Here is an 18,809-nt window from a genome sequence, read left to right as displayed (position 1 = left end):
AGAGTAATGTCCACAATTTTGTGTAAAAAGTGAATACACGGTCTTTGCGTCCGACCCTTGTTGAAATATGGGGGAGTATATGTCACTGCCGTAGAGATACATGTATATTTGGAAACGTTGGGGAGATTCTATGGTCTCGTTCCACGACTTGTCGAGACGGCCAATGCTGGATACAAATTGTTCCACTCGCGATAGAATTGTCCGCAAGAAGACGAATAACCTACAATCTTTGACAAATATTAAAAACACAATCGAGCCAGTTATGGCTCGTTGTTCGCGGTGGTTTCGTGGTAACCACGGGCGAGGATTGTTTCGAACAGAGCCGTGTAAGGATGCTCGAGGTGGAGGCCAGAAACTCGGAGCACTCGCGTAAAAATATAGAAGCTCGACTGTACGTATTCAGGTCGCAGAGAGATCGCCTCGTACGGACTCACAGATACAAATACACGCGACGATATACCCGAGCGGCGTACAGACGTGTTTCGGTCGCAGAGAATTCGTCCGAGATCAAATTGCTCGGGGAAGTATCGAGATTTTCGGTTGGAAAATACGGGAGAATTTCGCGGAGAAGACAGAAAGTGTGCCACTGGTAATTGACTGACATCCAATGGACAAGGTGAAAATCTAGCGATAATTCATCCAGAGACTACCCCGCGGTAAAGAGAAACCTTCTCGGCTTCGAGGATCGTGCACGCGTATCGTAGACACCTGGAAACGCAACGGAAAAGTAGTACCTTCGAATCGTGCACGAAAGCGTGCGCGTGTATCGTTTCCTTTCCGTTCGAAACCCGGTTCGAAAATAGTCACGGACATCGATACGCGGTGGTCCGCTTCGCGCAATCACGAAAAACCATCGTGCACGAAAGTACACTCGGAAGCAGCGCGCACGGTATCGCAGGACACGCGCCGCGCACGCACGCTCGCACGCCCGCACGCACGCACGCACGCACGCATGCACGCACACTTGTACAGACTCGCGAGTGTCACGACGACGACGCGCGCAACCGTGGAAGCTCCCCGGCTCCGGTACGGATCCCCCACACAGTACCGCGGCGTCACTGACGGGACCACCACCACCACCACCGCGCATCGCAGCTCGCGCACCGGGTTTCCGCGTTCCACTCGTACCGAGCCCCCTCCCCGCGCCGCCACGTGCACACGGACGGAACGAGACGCACGCCCACACGCCCAACGACGGCCGCGAAGACGGGGAAAGCTTGCGCGTGTCCGTCCCAAGCTCCGTGTTTCGCGACCACCCGTCGTCGGTTGGCCTGGCTTCAGTGAGTTCGGAGCTTTCCACCGGTCCGGTCGTCCCGGGGACGTGCGCGCGACGTGTCGCGACGCATCCTACGCAATATCGAGAACATGTGCGTGACGGAGTGAAATTTGTTCACGGAGAAACTTCCCGTGTTGTACGCACCGGAACGATACGTAACCGTGTACGATTACGCGCAAGGGACAATCCGAAATCGAAACAACCCCGGAATCGTCCCACGTAGAAAATCCATCGAGAGTCGTACCTCCTCCTACTCGTCGCGCGAGCGGCGAGAAAGAAGCCAGAGTTCCCGAGTGGAGAGGGGGAGAACACGAGAGCTCGACAATCAACGGACAAACGTCGATCAAACGGGACAGTGGACAGTGGACAAGTGGAACGTGGACTCGTGCCGGGATGCGGTGTCGCGACGGCTGGGGGTTGTCGTGTGGCTGCCGAGAACTCGTCCGCGGACTGGAACGCACCGGGTGAATCGTCGCGGGATTACCCGGTGACGGTCCACCGCGATCGGCGTAACAGTCACAATGACCGTGACGGTAACGTGGTCGTTTTCGCGGTGGCTGGTCGGAGATCGATGCCGTGGTATCAGCTCGATTAACGGAACGGGGGACGAACAGTGGACGGGGAACACGACTCCCGCGGTCTGATCGCACGGAACGAGGAACGATCGGCATCGAGGGAAATGAAACAAGGAAACGGTTCGGATCACCGATTAAAGAGGACCGGTTGAACCAAGGGTGGGGGGAGGGGCACACCGATTGGCCGATACAAACCACGGGGGATACAGACGAGCGGAGCGTCTCGTGCGGTTTTCGATGAATGAGCGGACTTCGTACCGGGCTGTTACGAAACAGAGCCGCGCGGTTACTAGAGGGGAGCAGTGGTTACGATCGGAGAGGGGGTGTTTCTCTTCTCCCGCGGTGGGGTTCGTCGTGAATTTTTCGAGGAGCTCGCGCCCGTGGACTGGATCTTCGTAGACTGCTCGACCGGTAATTCTTCCCAGAGTCGAGCCGAAGTTATTATAAGGAGCGAACTGGACGCTCCGATGCCTCCGATGCACAAACGATTAGCTCTCGCTCGATTGGCGGGTCCAGGGACGCGGTAAAAACGACGGTGAACGATTAACGGGAGCGGTGAAAGAGGAGAGGCGTTGCGGGGCTGAGATATTCGATGGTAATTAGATCGCGAGAGGGATCCAACCAGCCCCGTGGAGTCACCGTGTACGTTCCGCGAGCCGGAATTTTTCACCGACTATTCGAGTCTCCTGGGAAGCTTCGCGACTATCGAACGGTTACCTGGGACAGCTCACCAACGGTGAAACTTCATTTTCGAGAATTCGTTACAAATCGCTACCCGGAATGACACGATCGAAGGTAAATCTCCGTTGGCGATCGAAACGTATTCGACAAGCGTGTTTCGAAAAAAAACTTTTCGTGAAACATTTCGTGAAACTTTCCTAATTGGCAGCGAGATTTTATTCGTAAATTGGTCCCTTGTTCCCGTTCGCTTTATTTTTCACGCGTTTGTTCACTCGTTGCGAACAACGGGCGCAAAGAAACGTGCTCAAGAAGCCGTTAACGTTTCGAGGACTGCGTAGCGTGGCTCTCCACGGGACGGAGAATTAAAACAATTCTTAAAGTGGAGAATAATGAACGTAAAAATAGACGCAATTCGTCCTTCTCTCTCTCTCTCTCTCTCTCTCTCTCTCTCTCTCTCTCTCTCTCTCTCTCTCTCTCTCTCTCTCTTTCTCTTTCTCTTTCTCTCTCTTTGGGACAAATTTGAAATCTATAAATATTGGCTCGTTGGAAAATTTGGTTCGTTTTTTTTTCTTTTTTTTTTGTGAAAATGATACTAGATTCTTTTGGAGTGTACATATGTTTCATTGAATTGTATATTCTCAATTTTGGAAAACAAAGCGACTTTACGTACGATTCGATGTTTAATTCGTGCACATGTCGTGTAAAAAAAAGAAAAACAACTGTCTTTGATATTGTGCATTTGCTTCTCCAAGAATTGTACTCGGATGACGCGATAGGAAACGTGGTAATTTATTGGTCGCCTCGAGCGACTTCAGAATTCGAAATAGCTTGTCGGTGTTCAACAATTAATCGCATCGGCCGGGAATTAAAAGAAACTGCTTGGTGCTTCTCGGAGCAATCTCTGCGCGTAATTTATTTACCGCTTCGATGCTTTTTCGAGAACAATCGAACAACGTATCAACTAGAAATGGAATCAAGTACGAGCTATGCAAGTCCCAAGCAACAGATCTTTTTCTCGATCGTCGAGTAAAATTCCAAATTGGAATTTACAATGACCTGCCGAGTCACCATTGCTAATCGCACATTCACGCTAATTATTATGTACATAGTCGTTACACCGATATCATAATTCGCTTTAACATTCATTGCGTGTGACTCTCCACGGTTAGCGTTTCTTTGTTAAAAAAAAAAAAAACTTCGCTGAGAATCGTCGCGATGTTTCGATCATTCGTACACTTTCGAGATACTTCGAGAAAAACATCGACACGTTTACTCGAGTTTTCGTTAGTTAAAAACTCGGGAAGCAATCTCGAGCGGATAAATTTATTTTACAAAATATTGGTATATCTTTGCGAGCTTTGTCCACGAGGATCAACGAGATTCAATCATAGTATATTATTCGTCGAGAACGAAAATATCGTTTCAAAAGAATAACACGTGATTTATTAGGTTGTTCGGAAAGTCGTTTCGTTTTTTTTTTCCGGTGAAAATGAAATACCATTCTTTTAGAACGTATAAACGTTTCGTTAAATTATATATTCTCCATTTTGAAAAACGAAATCCGAACAACCCAATATATATATATATATATATATATATGAAAATATTTACTATTTAAATTATTTTAAATATCGTGACCTAAATTCTATATAAACTGTTCTTCCTGTGATTTTCATACGAAGGAATTCAATATCCGTGAGAAATATTTACTATTTAAATTATTTTAAATATTGAAACCTAAATTCTATATAAACTGTTCTTCCTGTGATTTTCATACGAAGGAATTCAATATTCGTGAGAAATATTTACTATTTAAATTATTTTAAATATTGAAACCTAAATTCTATATAAATTGTTCTTCCTGTGATTTATATAGAATTTAGGTTACGATATTTAAAATAATTTAAGTAGTAAATATTTTTCACGGATATTGAATTACTTTCAATTCAAGAGATGAGAGATTCTAATTATTCGCGAATCGTGTACTTTCAATTCCTTCCTATGAAAATCACAGGAAGAACGGTTTATATAGAATTTAGATTACGATATTTAAAATAATTTAAATAGTAAATATTTTTCACGGATATTGAATTATTATACTTTTAATTCAAGAGATGAGAGATTCTAATTATTCGCGAATCGTTTTTTCGGGCCGTATGCTAAATTCTTCTCGTGTTTCGAAAAGATAAATGATACACAATCGGTCAATCATACGGACAGTCTTATCCATAGATACGTGTTCCAGGCGTACGATGCCGCGTGACGTTTCCACGGTTAGTACAGGTGTTGATGAAAAAGGTGGCGCGGGATCGTGATAAACGCGACCATCGGTGGGCATACATTTTACGGACGACTGGGTCGTTTTGTGGTTATTTTAGGTGGAAAACCCGGGGACGACGAACGACCCGTTGAATATGAAATCGTGCAATTTCATAATTCACCGATTAGACCCGAATTTCCCATGCGAGTCGTTCCCATCGGTCTTGCGAAACGAGAGGAGATGAACGAAAGAGGGTCGCGAGTTGCGCAAACGGGGTTCACCAGGTACGAAGTTCGCGGTACCTTGTTCGCAACAGAACTAGAGAGGAACGTTAACATTTTCCGAGATACCGGGACACACGTGTGTACTTTTTAATAAGCTCGGGGTCGTTCGTCATCGCGAACTTCGTCCCCGATCCAACACGTGCCCGGGGTTCTTTTGTATAAAAGAAACTGCTAAACGACAATATTCTTACGAAGTGAACGCAAAAGGGATTAATCATTCGAAAGTGGAAAAAGTAACGAGCTCGAGCGAGGTTGCATAAGTTGAGGGTGAAAAAATTGGAGATAATTTTGAAAAAGTTCTTTAGATACATAGTAGGTAGAGGGAATTATATATAAATTGTTCTTCTTGTGATTTTCATAGGAACTGAAAACTATTTACTGTTTAAATTATTTTAAATATCGTAACCTAAATTCTATGTAAATTTTACTTCCTGTGATTTTCATAGGAAGGAATTAAAAGTAATTCAATATCCTGAAAAATATTTACTATTTAAATTATTTTATATATCGTAACCTGAAGTGATTAGGTACAAAAATTGTGAATATTCGTAATTAAATTATCGGTGGGTGGAACACGGTGACAACGTCGCGAGAATTTTTGTTCCTTTCTTAAAAAAAAAAAACCGACTATTTACTATTATTTATAATTATAATCATTTGTAATTATACTATTTTAGATATTTACTATTTAAATTATTTTAAATATCGTAACCTGAAGTGATCAGGTACAAAAATTGTGAATATTCGTAATTAAATTATCGGTCGGTACAACACGTTGACAACGTTGCGAGAATTTTTGTTCCTTTCTTAAAAAAAAAAAAAAAAAACCGATTCGTTCCTAAAAAAGTTAAAGGATAACGGATCAACGAAATCTCGTTCGCTTTGTACTTGTTCCAATTCTCTTCTCTCTTTCGATTCCTTGAGTTGACAGAGTGAAAATTTGATTCTCAGGCCGGTGACAAGTCCTCAGAAACGAATATTCGTTTCAGATTCGAACACCGAGGACTCGCGCGGCTCGGGGAAAACGTAAATCATCGCAAAAAGCCACGAACAGAATGTCGAACGTCGTCGTCGCTATCGCAGCCTCCTCGAGTTAGTGCAGAGACATTCCCCTCCCCCGCCATTGCGCTCCAATGGTAATTAATTTAGACCTAAGATGATATGGAGTCCGAAGACGAAGTGGACGAAGAGCTGCCAGAGCCAAAAGATACAGAGGTAAGCGACAAAGGTAACGTTATTTCCGTGCGGAAATCCCGCGTTAGGTATACTCGCTGAATCATAATCACGGGGTGTTCGTCGCACGTGGCAATCGATTCAAAATGGTTAAATATAATCGTATCTCTCGTATCGTTGTGAATAGGAAACTGGTGGAGAGAAAAGTCGAAGAATGTGTCTGTCTTCTCGAAACTAGATATTTTTATGATTGCATCGATGCAATCTCAAAATTGAATTACAATTTCGTGTCTATCGACCGTGCCTATCTTCTTAAAACCTGAATATTTTTATGATGTTACATCGATGCAATCTCAAAAATTTAATTACAATTCCGTGTTCATCTTCTCGAAATACGGACATTTTTATAATTGCATCGATGCAATCTCAAAATTTCGTTACAATTCCGTGTTCATCTTCTTGAAACCTGACATTTTTATAATTACGATACACCGATGCAATCTCAAGATCTAATTACAATTATTTTCAACATATATTTGAAACATATATTTTGAAAATTATCATCTTGAACAAATTTACAGTCGCTTGTCTCGATAATATACATATGTAGCAATAAGTGACGAAATATATGTAACCAAGGTTCGACAATGGTGTATCTTAGTATCTTTCGTATTTAAAGCAGATAGTTATAACACACGTTCTTTATCTCTCGATGACCTTGAACGACCAAAACATTTGACACCGATCACACGGTTAACTGTAAATTTCTATCGGGTCGTTCGGAAAGTGATTTCGTTTTCCAAAACGGAGAGTATATAATTTAATGAAATGTACACTCAACAAAAATCGTGTTTCATTTCCACAAAAAAAAAAAAAAACGACTTTCCGAACAACCTGATATTACCATTCGTCTCGAAGCGCATAAACTTGAAACGTCCTACTCGACGTTTGTCTTTCGCAACACGTGTCAGAAGTGTAAGTCGACAGCTGACGTTGAAGATTAAATAATCGAATACAGGTGAACGATAACTTGGAGAGCTTCGAGACAATGAAGATCTCGACGAAACCAATCGCCTCGAAGACGGCGGAGAGGAACGAATGCCAGCTGGTACGCAGCCCGAATCTCGAGGAACCCGACATCCCCGAATTGTGCGTAGAACCGAGCATGGTCAGGAGTTACGCGCCGGAGAAATTGAAATTAACGTTAAACACGACCACCAAGACTGAATTGAAGGATAGCGAGGTCGTCAGGCTGTGCAGAAATAAACGAATCACCTGCCAGGAAACTATACACGAGTACGACGAGGACGATGGTCTCACCATGGAGAAGGTTGGAAGGTAGGGAGCACCGATTCGCGTATTCGGATGTACCGAGTTCGTGAGAAAAAAACCCTAGTACCGTGAGAAACTGGAGAGATGTCACCAAGTCTCTCCAAGCGTCACCAAGGTTCGTTGCAAGCCTTCGAAGGCTGACCAAAACGTCTGATCCAACATCAGGTGATATCTTTCTAGCTTAAAATATGTCACCAAGGTTCGTTGCAAGCCTTCGAAGGCTGATCAAAACGTCTGATCCAGCATCAGGTGACATTTTTCTAGTTTAAAATAGTGCACGATACTCCATCCACCGTATAGTCCGATGGACCATTTACACCATTTACTCCATTTACTCCATAAAGTTATTTCGATCGAAAAGAAAACTTAAGACGACGATTTAGCGACGTTGAGTAGTATCGAGCCACTTCGTGGTTGAAATACGTTCGAGAATGTATTTTCAATGGCAATACCGGGAGTATTTTTTGTAAAAAGATACCTCGAGACGCATCCAGACGCTGTCGAGGCCTGGCTCCGTGAAAACGCAAGCAACGAGCTTCGCCAGCGACTCCAAGGTGTTGCCCAACCTCAGGCTGTCTCACCAGCGAGGAGCTCCCATCAGGAGGAGGCTCTTCTCAGCCGTGGTAAACGCAACAGCGTCACTTCGGATCTGTTCGAAACCTGGCTGGCCTCCAGTTCGCCAGCGAAGCGCAGCAGAAGTCCCAGCAGGTAGAATCACAAAGATTTAAATCACACAGGTTTTAACAAAGGTTAGCGAACAAGGAAACGTAACAAAGGATGTACAATCGTTTGGGTCCACTGTAGGTCTTACTCGCTGATGGGACGACGGGAGGAGCTGAACAGGTTGGACGAGAGCGATTTGTTCATGGAACTGATCAGAGACGTGGCGAACGAGCTGGACATCAATGTTCTCTGCCACAAGATCCTGGTGAACGTCGGTTTGCTCACGCACGCCGATCGTGGCAGCCTTTTCTTGGCCAAGGGACCTCTCGAGGACAGGTATCTGGTCGCCAAGCTCTTCGACGTGACCCAGGACACCGAGCTCGAGGTGGCCATACAACGCGCGAAGAACGAAGAAATCAAGATACCTTTCGGGGTGGGGATCGCTGGATACGTCGCTCAGACCAAGGAGATCATCAACATCAAGGACGCCTACAAGGTTTGAGACATTTTTATAATTCGATACATCGATGCAATCTCAAGATCTGATTACAATTTCTTTTTCCTCGATAGAAACGTATATTTTGACAATTATCCTCTTCAACGAATTTACAGTCGCTTGTAATCTCAAGATCTGATGACAATTTTTTGTCTCGATAGAAACGTATATTTTGACAATTATCCTCTTCAACGAATTTACAGTCGCTTGTAATCTCAAGATCTGATTACAATTATTTTTCCTCGATAGAAACGTATATTTTGAAAATTATCCTCTTCGACGAATTTACAGTCGCTTGTAATCTCAAGTCCCCATCCATCCTCGCTTGAACGAATTGTACCCTACGATTGAGACAGTGAAGTAATCTAATTGTTGAACACAAGAGAAAAGTAAACGAAACGTTTATTTAAATAGTAGAAGATAATACGGTCATGTGGCGGGGCATGACGATGACCGACTGACTAAACTGTAACGGTTACGTTGGGACACCAATCGAAAAATATCGAAATCGGTAACTTCCGTGATTGATAATGAGGTCAATCTCCTTCCTCGTGCATTGACTCCTCAAGGGCTGCGTCGGTCCAAGTCATTGCATTCCAACAAAGACCTTCAGCAATTTGCAAAACGTTTTCCAGGACCCAAGGTTCAATAGCTCGATCGACATGCGCACAGGCTACAAGACTACGTTGATCCTCTCGATGCCGATCTGCAACTACGAGGGCGACGTGATCGGGGTCGCACAGATCATAAACAAAACCAACGGCAGCAACGAATTCACGGACAGAGACGTGGAGGTGTTTCAGAGGTTGGTCGACGGTTGTCCGATCGCTATAGACGTCTCGTTTCTCGTCATTTAACGGATGAAACTGGTCTCAGGTACCTGACATTCTGCGGTATCGGTATACAAAACGCGCAACTGTTCGAACTCTCAGTGCAAGAGTACCGCAGGAACCAGATCCTCCTGAATCTCGCAAGGAACATATTCGAGGAGCAGAACAACCTCGAGTGTCTCGTCACGAAGATCATGACCGAGGCGAAAGAGCTATTGAAGTGCGAAAGATGCGCCGTTTACCTACTGGACCTGGACTGCGGCGAGGCGGTAAGTTCAAACGTACAGTATTACAAATCACACCCTCGAAACGACGATTACGTACAGTCTGTCTAACAAGAGCGTGTACGGCAAAACTTTTTCCTATGAATTGTTAGCTGGGAAATTCCCACTCGGGCGGGTACACTGACCCTTCTTCTAAAATGATTTGTACAAAAATACTCAGTTATCGCCTGTTAACTGCTCGTGGTAGATCTCGAAGATCTTTCGAGCATTGAATGTGTTTGCACGATGGAGTGCCGACTATAAGCTTCTCGAAGGACCACCTTCCCACTGGAAGGACTAATTGTGGTTGATCGTTGTCCGATGGGCTGGACCAATGTAGATTGCTCGATGCAGCCTTCGAGGTCTCCGCCGCTTGCTGCTATCACGTCCAAGGGGGTATTGAGCGTTGTCCTCACACACGGCGCCTCACTGGATGTACAAGACGACTGCCGAATTTCCTCCAAGGACCAAGGTTATGTTGAGATACTCGAGGAATTGCTGATAATTCCCTCGAGGAGGGCAAGTTCGTAATGAGAACTAACGTAGGAAGCTACACACTTCCATCCATACGTCCAGCCAAACACTCTAGCCATACACTACTAGCCATACACTCAGGCCAAAGACTCTAGCCATACACTCAGGCCAAAAACTCTAGCCATACACTCATCTAAACTTTACGAGTCAAACGTTACCACAGTTCCCCCTACTCCCTCAAAAGGGTGGGAGGCAACGAGTGACTGACCAATTACGGCGGGTCCTAGTCCCGCCGAATCGAAGACGTGCCCATCGCTATGAGGCTTAGGTGGGGGGCGTCGCGACGTGGACAGGGTGTCCAAACTCCTGCCGACCTGGGCTGGAATTTTCCAGCATTTGAAAGTTCCGCGATAAGGCCGCGCTAGGGTGTCCCTGTCCATCTGCTTGCAGTGTTTTATGACGGGAAATAGCCAATACTTACTCCGTGCTTCGGGTTAAACAACAAAAACTTGACCTTGGGTGACAGGTACTTGCCGTAGCTGTGCAGATAATTTCTTTAACAAACCCGAAGCACGGACGCGCCATAAAACGCAGCTGCAAACCTCTATATCGCCTATTCTTGATCAGAGCGTTACATATTTTGAGAGTTAGACATTACGAGTGTCGCATACGCATCACGTTACCAAGCAGTGTTTCTGTGACCAAAAATGTCATACTCAGCGGCTGCTAAGTACGCGAAAAAGTCGAGAACATTTGTTAGTAAGTGATTGAATCGATAATTGGTGGTAGAAAACGTCGATGAGCTGCCAGATCGTGGCGTTACACCAAAGACTTCGAAAAAGGAAGACAAACTGATACTACGGACATTCGAGAAATATCCTGGTCTATCCTTACTTTGGGGGCAAGTGATCTTACGTAAAAAAGGTATGAATATATCATGCGAAACTATAAGAAGACGTTTATTGGCCAATAATGTGAAATTTCGTAGCACATTGAAACAAACCGCTACTGTGGGACAAACATGTCGGAAAAAGACTCGTTTGGGCGAGAACAAATTCGGACCGTGATTTTTTCCGATGAGGCTTCTTTTGGGGCACGTTCTTCGGTAACTCATACCTGGTCTACTCCTGCAAACAGACTCATGCAACGGACCGTTAAACACTCGGTAAAGGTGCACGTTTGGGGTTGCTTCTCGAAACAGGGATTCGGGAATTTACACATGTTTACAGACAACCTGAACGCTGCCAAAATGGTTAAAATCTATCAGAGAGCTTTATTACCGTCTGCCCAAAGGTGGTTCACAAGGAGAAATGAAAATTGGTTATTACAAGAAGACAACGACCCGAAGCATCGAAAGCCGACTGTGCACTGCGTGGAAGGAAGAAAATGGTGTCGATGTACCTGATTGGCCTTCACAATCGCCAGATGCAAATACGATCAAAAATGTTTGGGCTGTTATAAAATTCAAACTTAGGAGAATGAAAATCTACACAGTTGAGCAGCTGTTCCGACAAATTCGACTGGTACGGAGATCTTTGTCCCAAAATTATGCAACGAAACTGGTAGAAAGTATGACTCGGAGATGTCAATTAATTATTGATAATGAGGGCGATTGGACACCGCATTAATAATAAAGCGTCTTTGTCCGTATCGTGAAGAATATGTGTATTTTTTTTCAACTCAATATCCCAAATAGTTTTCGAGTTTTGTCGTACACGCTCTTGTTAGACAGACTGTATATCTTCGAAAGGTTCCGAGAGCTACTTTTTAAAAAAATATTCTACGCGTAATTGTTTTTGTTTTTTCAATCGTGCAAAAATTCACATGGACGACGAATATTATTCCCTCGATGGCGGTTTGCATTCCGAAAGTATGCAAAATATATCCTCAGAATTGTTTCATTCGACGCATAATCCGGCAATTATAAATTCAGCTCAGTATCAATTCACACCTATATTACCGGATGGAACGAATATTGCATTCGTTTCTTTATATTAGGTAATCCCATGAGTAACGTAGTCTCTTATCGTGCTTTCAACGAACACTTGTTTAGAGAAACTTCTTTCTACGTAGCTCAAAGAGTGCTTTTTCGACGTTCTATCGGTTGCGTGTTCGATGCAGTTCGATCGAGATTTTTCGCTTGAGAACAAATTTTTAAACAAGCGTGTGCGAACTTCATTTGCGGCATTGTACGCTATACGCATTGAAAAAAGATAGTACAATTACGGATACGGTTGAAAACATTTGCAAAGTGTACGTTGAACGTGCTTTGAATTTGAGAAAGTGTCGAAGATGGTTTTTCAAATTTCGAAAAGGTGATTTTTATCTTTTCGACGAACCGAGATCCGCTCGATCAACAGCGTTCTATCCTGAGCCATTGAAAGCTTTCATCGACTTAGAACCACGATTCACTACCAATGAAATTACTGAGAGATTAGACAGTAGTAGCAGTATCGTCCATAGACATTTGATACAATTGGAAAAATCTATCGAAACTGAGAAAATGGGTACCACGTGAACTCATGGTTTTTAACCGTATCCAGCGCACGAATATTTCTGCTTCCCTGTGAGATCGACAAAATGATCGTTTCTCGATCAGATTATTACCGGTGACGAAAAATGGGTCTTGTACTGCAATTCCAAACGAAAAAAGTTTGCAATGGGTATCACCTGGTCGATCATCTTCACAGTGGTCAAAACCAGGGCTTCGTCCTCGGAAAGTTTTGTCGCGCGTGTGATGGGATATTAGAGGAATTATTCATTTTGAGCTTTTCGAGCAAAATCAGACCGTAACGGTTGAGATTTACAAGCCAACGACTCGAACGTCTTCGAGCAGCGTTAGTGGAACAACGACCATCGTTAGCGAATCTCAAAAGTGTTCCATTCCATCGCGATAACGCTAGGCCAGGCACAGCAAGGATAACGGTAGAAAAAATTAAAAATTTCAATTGGGAACTTCTAACACACCCACCGTACTCTCTGGATCTTGTCCCAAGCGATTACCATCTATTCCAGTTGATGCAATATTTTTTAAGTGGAAAAAATTTCAACACACGCGAGGGTGTAAAATCGGTACTAAACGAGTATTTTGATTCAAAATTTTGGAAGTTTCTCGAAAATGGAATAAGAAAGTCGACTGATAAATGGGAAAAGGTAATCGAAACTGATGGTCAATGTATCGACGATTGAAAATAAATGTAAGTATCAATATTTTTCACCGAAAGTCACCGTCGAAAAGCGACATTACTCACAGGACGACCAAATACAACGAAACGATCGTTAATTAATTCCCAGAGAGATCTACGAATTAGTTTCGCGGTTGATAAAGCGCACAATGCAACATTTTGCATATTCCGGGTCGATACAACATTTTTCAAGTGGAAAAAATTTCAACACACGCGAGGGTGTAAAATCGGCACTAAACGAGTATTTTGATTCAAAATTTCGGAAGTTTTTCGAAAATGGAATAAGAAAGTCGACCGATAGATGGGAAAAGGTCCTCGAAACTGATGGTCGATAGATCGACGATTGAAAAGAATCGAGAATTGAAAAGAATCTTTTCAATTTCCTCATTGAAAAGATTGACAGAGAATTGAATACTTAAGAAGTATCAATATTTTTCACCGAAAGTCATCGTCGAAAAACATTACTTATGGGATGACCTAATAAATGCGGAAAGTGCTTGGAAAAACTGTCGCTGACAACGCTTCCTCCTTCGTCGCGAAGGCAATCTTGTCCTCGATCGAGTGAAAAAAAAAAGAAAAAAAAAAGGAAAAAAAGAAGCGTTAACGTTTTTCCGAAGCACACCGCAAAGAAACTTGGGGCACCGGTGTCGTAGACCCGAATACAATGAACCGATGACGAAAATATCGACGAGGGTCGATCGAACGCTCCGCGATTGGCTCCTCGGAGCGGATTAAGTAGATCCGAAGTTTCGTTTCAGGGACACCTCGAAAAGATCGTCGAACGACCCGGTAAATCTACCCAAGAGAGCAGAAAGCCACTGTCGAGACGTGAGGTGAGTGACACCGACACGTGTTACTCGAATTCGTAAGTCTGATGATCTCTCTTTTCTCTTTACTGGCGGCTCAGAGCAACAACATCGAAATGGAGGACATTTTTCAACAGCACGTGAGTAGAACCGTCACCAGACAGGGGGGTGGGGGAGGGTCGGGTTACCTTGACTGATTAATTTTTCGATTGAAAGAAGAACGTAGGTACATTTTCTCGTTCGTTTTCTGAAAATGTTTCTCGTCGATATCCCCAGGCGTCGATCGAGGGCAATAAGTTCACCACCGTCTTCGAGATGGACAACAAGAGCCAGGAGGCAAAGATTTACAGGCCCAGCTGTAGCGATCTCTCGAGCCCGTTGGGACAGATCGCCAGGTACGTCGCCACCACTGGTCAGATTCTGAAGATCGGTGACGTGGCCACGTGGCTGAAGAGGGACGTCATCCAGTCGGGAAACGAGCCGATCAAGAGTATACTCTGTATGCCCATTGTTAACGGCCAGAGAAACGTGATCGGAGTCGCACAGTTGATCAACAAGGTTATTGATAGGCTATCTTCTGTTCTAAGACGAATTATAGTTGCCAAAACTTAATCTAGGAGTCTTCTGCCCCACTAGGTGTATAAACTGTAGACTCCAGAACTAGAATCTTGTGTTTCGAGGTCTGTTAGTTCGGTGTTTGAAAACAGCGTACGATGACTGATGTTAGCATTTGGCAACCACAGTTCCAGACATGTCGGTTCGAAGTAAAGTGATCGTTTCAGTGCTGACCGAAGTATCATTGCACAGGACAACGGAACATCCTTCACTGACTCGGACGTGTCAATCTTCGAGGCATTCGCTATATTCTGCGGTCTCGGGATACACAATACCCAGATGTACGAGTCGGCCTGTAAGCTGATGGCCAAACAGAAGGTCGCCCTCGAGTGTCTCAGTTACCACGCGACCGCCAGTAACGACGACACCATTAAGCTGACCACCGAGGCAATACCCTCCGCGGACACCTACAACCTCTACAGTTTCACCTTCATCGACTTCGACCTGACCGACGAGGACACCTGCAGAGCCACCATCAGAATGTTCAGGCAGTGCGACTTGATCCAGAAATTTCACATACCTTACGAAGTACTTTGTAGGTGGATCCTCAGCGTGAAGAAAAATTACAGGTACAGACCGTAACGATTGTAACAAGAAAAAAAGAAAGGAAAGAGGGACGAAAGAGAAAAACGAACGCGTTTCAAGTTCCTTTAAATTGAACAAATTTCGAAATATTAGATTGCTCGGGAAGTCGTTTCGTTCTCCAAAATGGAGAATGTATAATTTAACGAAATGTACGCTCTGAAAAAAATCGTGTTTCATTTTCACCGGAAAGAAAAAAAAAAATCGAAACGACAACGAAACAACCTAATATTTCGAAATTTGGCTCGTAAAGTATTTTTCAAATTTTTCATTTCCTCTTTCGCCCCATTTCTCTTCTTTTTTTCGTTTCTTATTTTTTTTGTTTTCCAACTCGAATCGATCATTTACACTCGGTAGATACAATATCCGTGTAAAAAATCAACGCACAAACTTCGAACTGATATTTCCTTTCGGGATGCACAATGCACAATGTACTTCTCGCAGCCTAGTAGCCGCTCCGTTGCACCGCGAACTTTGAAATGTTTCCTCGGTTGTCGGACGAAGTCTCAACGTTTCCAGTCCCCCAAGTATTCCCACTAAGTTTAATCGAAATCGATTTGACCGTAAACGAACGCAGGCCGGTCAAGTACCACAACTGGAGACACGCGCTAAACGTGGCCCAGACGATGTTCGCGATGCTGAAAACGGGCAAGATGGAACAGTTCATGACCGACCTGGAGATCCTTGGACTGTTGGTGGCATGTCTGTGCCACGATCTGGATCATCGTGGAACGAACAACGCCTTCCAGATGAAAACCGAGTCCCCGTTGGCCATCTTGTACTCGACCAGCACGATGGAGCACCACCATTTCGACCAGTGCGTGATGATCCTAAACTCCGACAGCAACAACATCTTCCAGAGTCTCTCGATGGAGGACTACAGACGTGTGATGAAAGTGGTGGAGAGCGCGATACTCTCCACCGATCTGGCCGTCTACTTCAAAAAGAAGAATCGTTTCAAGGAGCTGATAGACGAGGGAGAGTTCGACTGGCAGAGCGAGGAGAAAAAAGAACGTAAGCGTTGTTCGATCATCTTAATTAACGATCTCGTAATTAACGTTCGGTCGTTAAAATTTTCACGACTGTTTCGCGCGAGAAACCTTTGAAAAGTCTAAAGAGCGATTCAGTTACGGAAGGTCAATAGAAGTTTGCGATAATGATCAAAGCAGCTACAAATTGAGTTAACAGAGTCAGTACCTGGTACTGAAACTGATCGTACGATCACCAATTGATCACAAATTCGATTCACGGTATTATTCGCGTTAATTCACTTTCTGCTTCCCGGTGCAGTGTTGTGCGGTATGATGATGACGGCTTGCGACGTCAGCGCGATAGCGAAGCCCTGGGACGTACAACATCGCGTAGCCAAGCTGGTTGCAGACGAGTTTTTCGATCAGGGTGACCTGGAACGTCTCCAATTGAACCAACAACCCGTGGCGATGATGGACCGCGAAAGGAAGGACGAACTGCCCCAGATGCAGGTCGGTTTCATCGACGTGATCTGCCTACCTCTGTACAAAGTGATGTCGGACACCTTCCCGTGGATAATGCCGCTCTATGAGGGCACCATGGAGAACAGAAAGCACTGGCAGGACCTGGCCGAGAAGGTCGAGATGGGCTTGACCTGGATCGATCGCGACACCATCGACGAACCGGTCGAGGAGTTCGTCGCTTACGAGCCCAAGGACATCGAGTTCACCGTCACCACTCTGAACTGTGCTCACGCCGAGAGGAAAGACGACCCGGAGAAGACGTCCACGTTGGGACGGTTCGCGTCGTTGAGAAAAGGTGGCCGTACGTTGAGCAAAGGTGTCAGACACCGCATCAGCAGGTCCCTTTACGCGAGAAGCACACCCGAGGACGCCGCGAAGTCCAAGGCCCTGATACCGGACAGGAAGAGCCGCAACAAACTCTGTCTACTCATTTGACGTCTCACGTCGTCGTTCTTGATAGCTTACCGATACCAAACGAGAAACATCGCGACCGTTTCCATCGAGGTGACCGACTCGACGACGAACTCTCGTCCAACAGCACACCGGTTCACGAACGAGGGAACGATGAATGGATCGAGAGAGCACCGTGGAATAGATTTCGTCGAGTTTCGAACAAGATACGGAATTGTTAATCTCCGTTTAATCAAGGGATCCCGTAGCACGATGAAATTCAACGAGATGGCGTACACGACGACCACAAAGTCCCGAAATCGTTCCCTCGCACATAGAAGCGTTCTATAGGAAGCCACCCACGTGGTCGTGTGCCTTTCGTGGCGATAGGTGGAAATTTTTCTTCCGGACCGATGTCACCGAAAAGCGACACGCCGCTGGGACTTTGAAATTTTCGTAACCTCTCCAACGGTTTCTCGCCATTATCTCGAGAACGGGCACGGTGAACACACACTTTGGCCACATAGGAGCGTTCCTAGCGCACCTAGTGCTCCGTAGAGGTTAGTCGATGGCTAGGTAGTCGAGAGAGGAGGTCGTCGCGGTCTATCGGCCATTGTAAAGGCAGGGACAACGGGACACGTATTTCGACAATCTTTTTTCTATTCGTAATCTCGATATCTTAGGGTAATCCGATCGCCAGGTGTACCATCGGGATAACGTCGACCCATTTGGAGGTTGTGTCCCGAATTGGCGGAACGTGGCCGATCGACGTTTGTATATATCGAAGAAAAGCGAATTAAAGCAAACAAGTCGTACTGGACTAGCAGCGGAAAGTTCGTTGTGGACGAACAACGAACGATCGAATCGACGTTTCCGTTGCGCTCGCAGCGTCCACGAGACGGAGAATATGAAAATGTGATCTCGCGTTCCACTTTTATACGATTGAGCGTGTCGAGAAAGAACGCAACCGCTCACGCTTCCTTTTGTCGATCCTACGTCGTTCACTGTTTCGTTCTCTCCCGTCCACTCCCAGCCCGGATCTCTCCTTGAAGAGTGGCGTGAGATAAAAGAAAAAAAGAAAAAAGAAAAAGAAAGAACGATCGGTCGATCACGGCGATCAACGAGCTCGATGAAAATTATTCAGGGTCCTGACCGACACCTATGACGTCAGCACACACACAGTTGGTATCCACGAGCACGCGGGGAACCCCGTGAAGATGCACACCGAACAGAGCGACACGTTCGTGGACGAAACGAGTGTTTTTATGCGTGAAAATTCAACGTGCACAAGTCGAGACTGGTTTTCTAGTCTTTTGATATAGCCACGAGAGCGAGCAGCATGCCTGTCGGGGATTGTTTCGACGTACGACGATGAAAAAAAGAAAAAAAAAAGAAAAAGAAAGAAAAAAAATAAAATAAAATCTGAATGTG

The 18,809-nt window shown here is 44.9% G+C and overlaps 1 protein-coding gene across 2 annotated transcripts; it reads left to right on the top strand.

Moving 5' to 3' along the window:
* The first annotated feature begins 1,104 nt into the window (after positions 1-1,104).
* On the top strand, positions 1,105-18,809 carry Pde6 (phosphodiesterase 6). 2 transcript variants are annotated; one of them, XM_076308274.1, is made up of 13 exons: positions 1,105-1,971; positions 6,066-6,291; positions 7,268-7,587; positions 8,056-8,289; positions 8,386-8,740; positions 9,376-9,545; positions 9,617-9,839; positions 14,251-14,325; positions 14,400-14,438; positions 14,575-14,856; positions 15,106-15,482; positions 16,073-16,509; positions 16,786-18,809. In XM_076308274.1, the coding sequence occupies exons 2-13, from the start codon at positions 6,238-6,240 to the stop codon at positions 17,421-17,423; spliced, it is 3,204 nt and encodes a 1,067-aa protein (XP_076164389.1). In that variant the 5' UTR covers positions 1,105-1,971; positions 6,066-6,237; the 3' UTR covers positions 17,424-18,809. The 2 variants fall into 2 exon arrangements, with proteins under 2 accessions (XP_076164389.1, XP_076164388.1); XM_076308273.1 differs by lacking the exon at positions 1,105-1,971 and adding an exon at positions 2,022-2,646.

Source organism: Ptiloglossa arizonensis, chromosome 4 (assembly GCF_051014685.1).
Source record: "Ptiloglossa arizonensis isolate GNS036 chromosome 4, iyPtiAriz1_principal, whole genome shotgun sequence".
Lineage (NCBI taxonomy): Eukaryota > Metazoa > Arthropoda > Insecta > Hymenoptera > Colletidae > Ptiloglossa > Ptiloglossa arizonensis.
Note: the sequence above shows the minus strand (reverse complement) of the source record. Positions and strands in the feature narration are given on the sequence as shown.

Coding starts and splice junctions, on each gene's coding strand:
- Pde6 (XM_076308274.1), top strand. CDS start 6,238: ATGGAGTCCGAAGACGAAGTGGACGAAGAGCTGCCAGAGCCAAAAGAT. Junction 7,588..8,055: donor ACCATGGAGAAGGTTGGAAG/GTAGGGAGCACC, acceptor TTTTGTAAAAAG/ATACCTCGAGACGCATCCAG. Junction 14,439..14,574: donor AGGACATTTTTCAACAGCAC/GTGAGTAGAACC, acceptor CGATATCCCCAG/GCGTCGATCGAGGGCAATAA.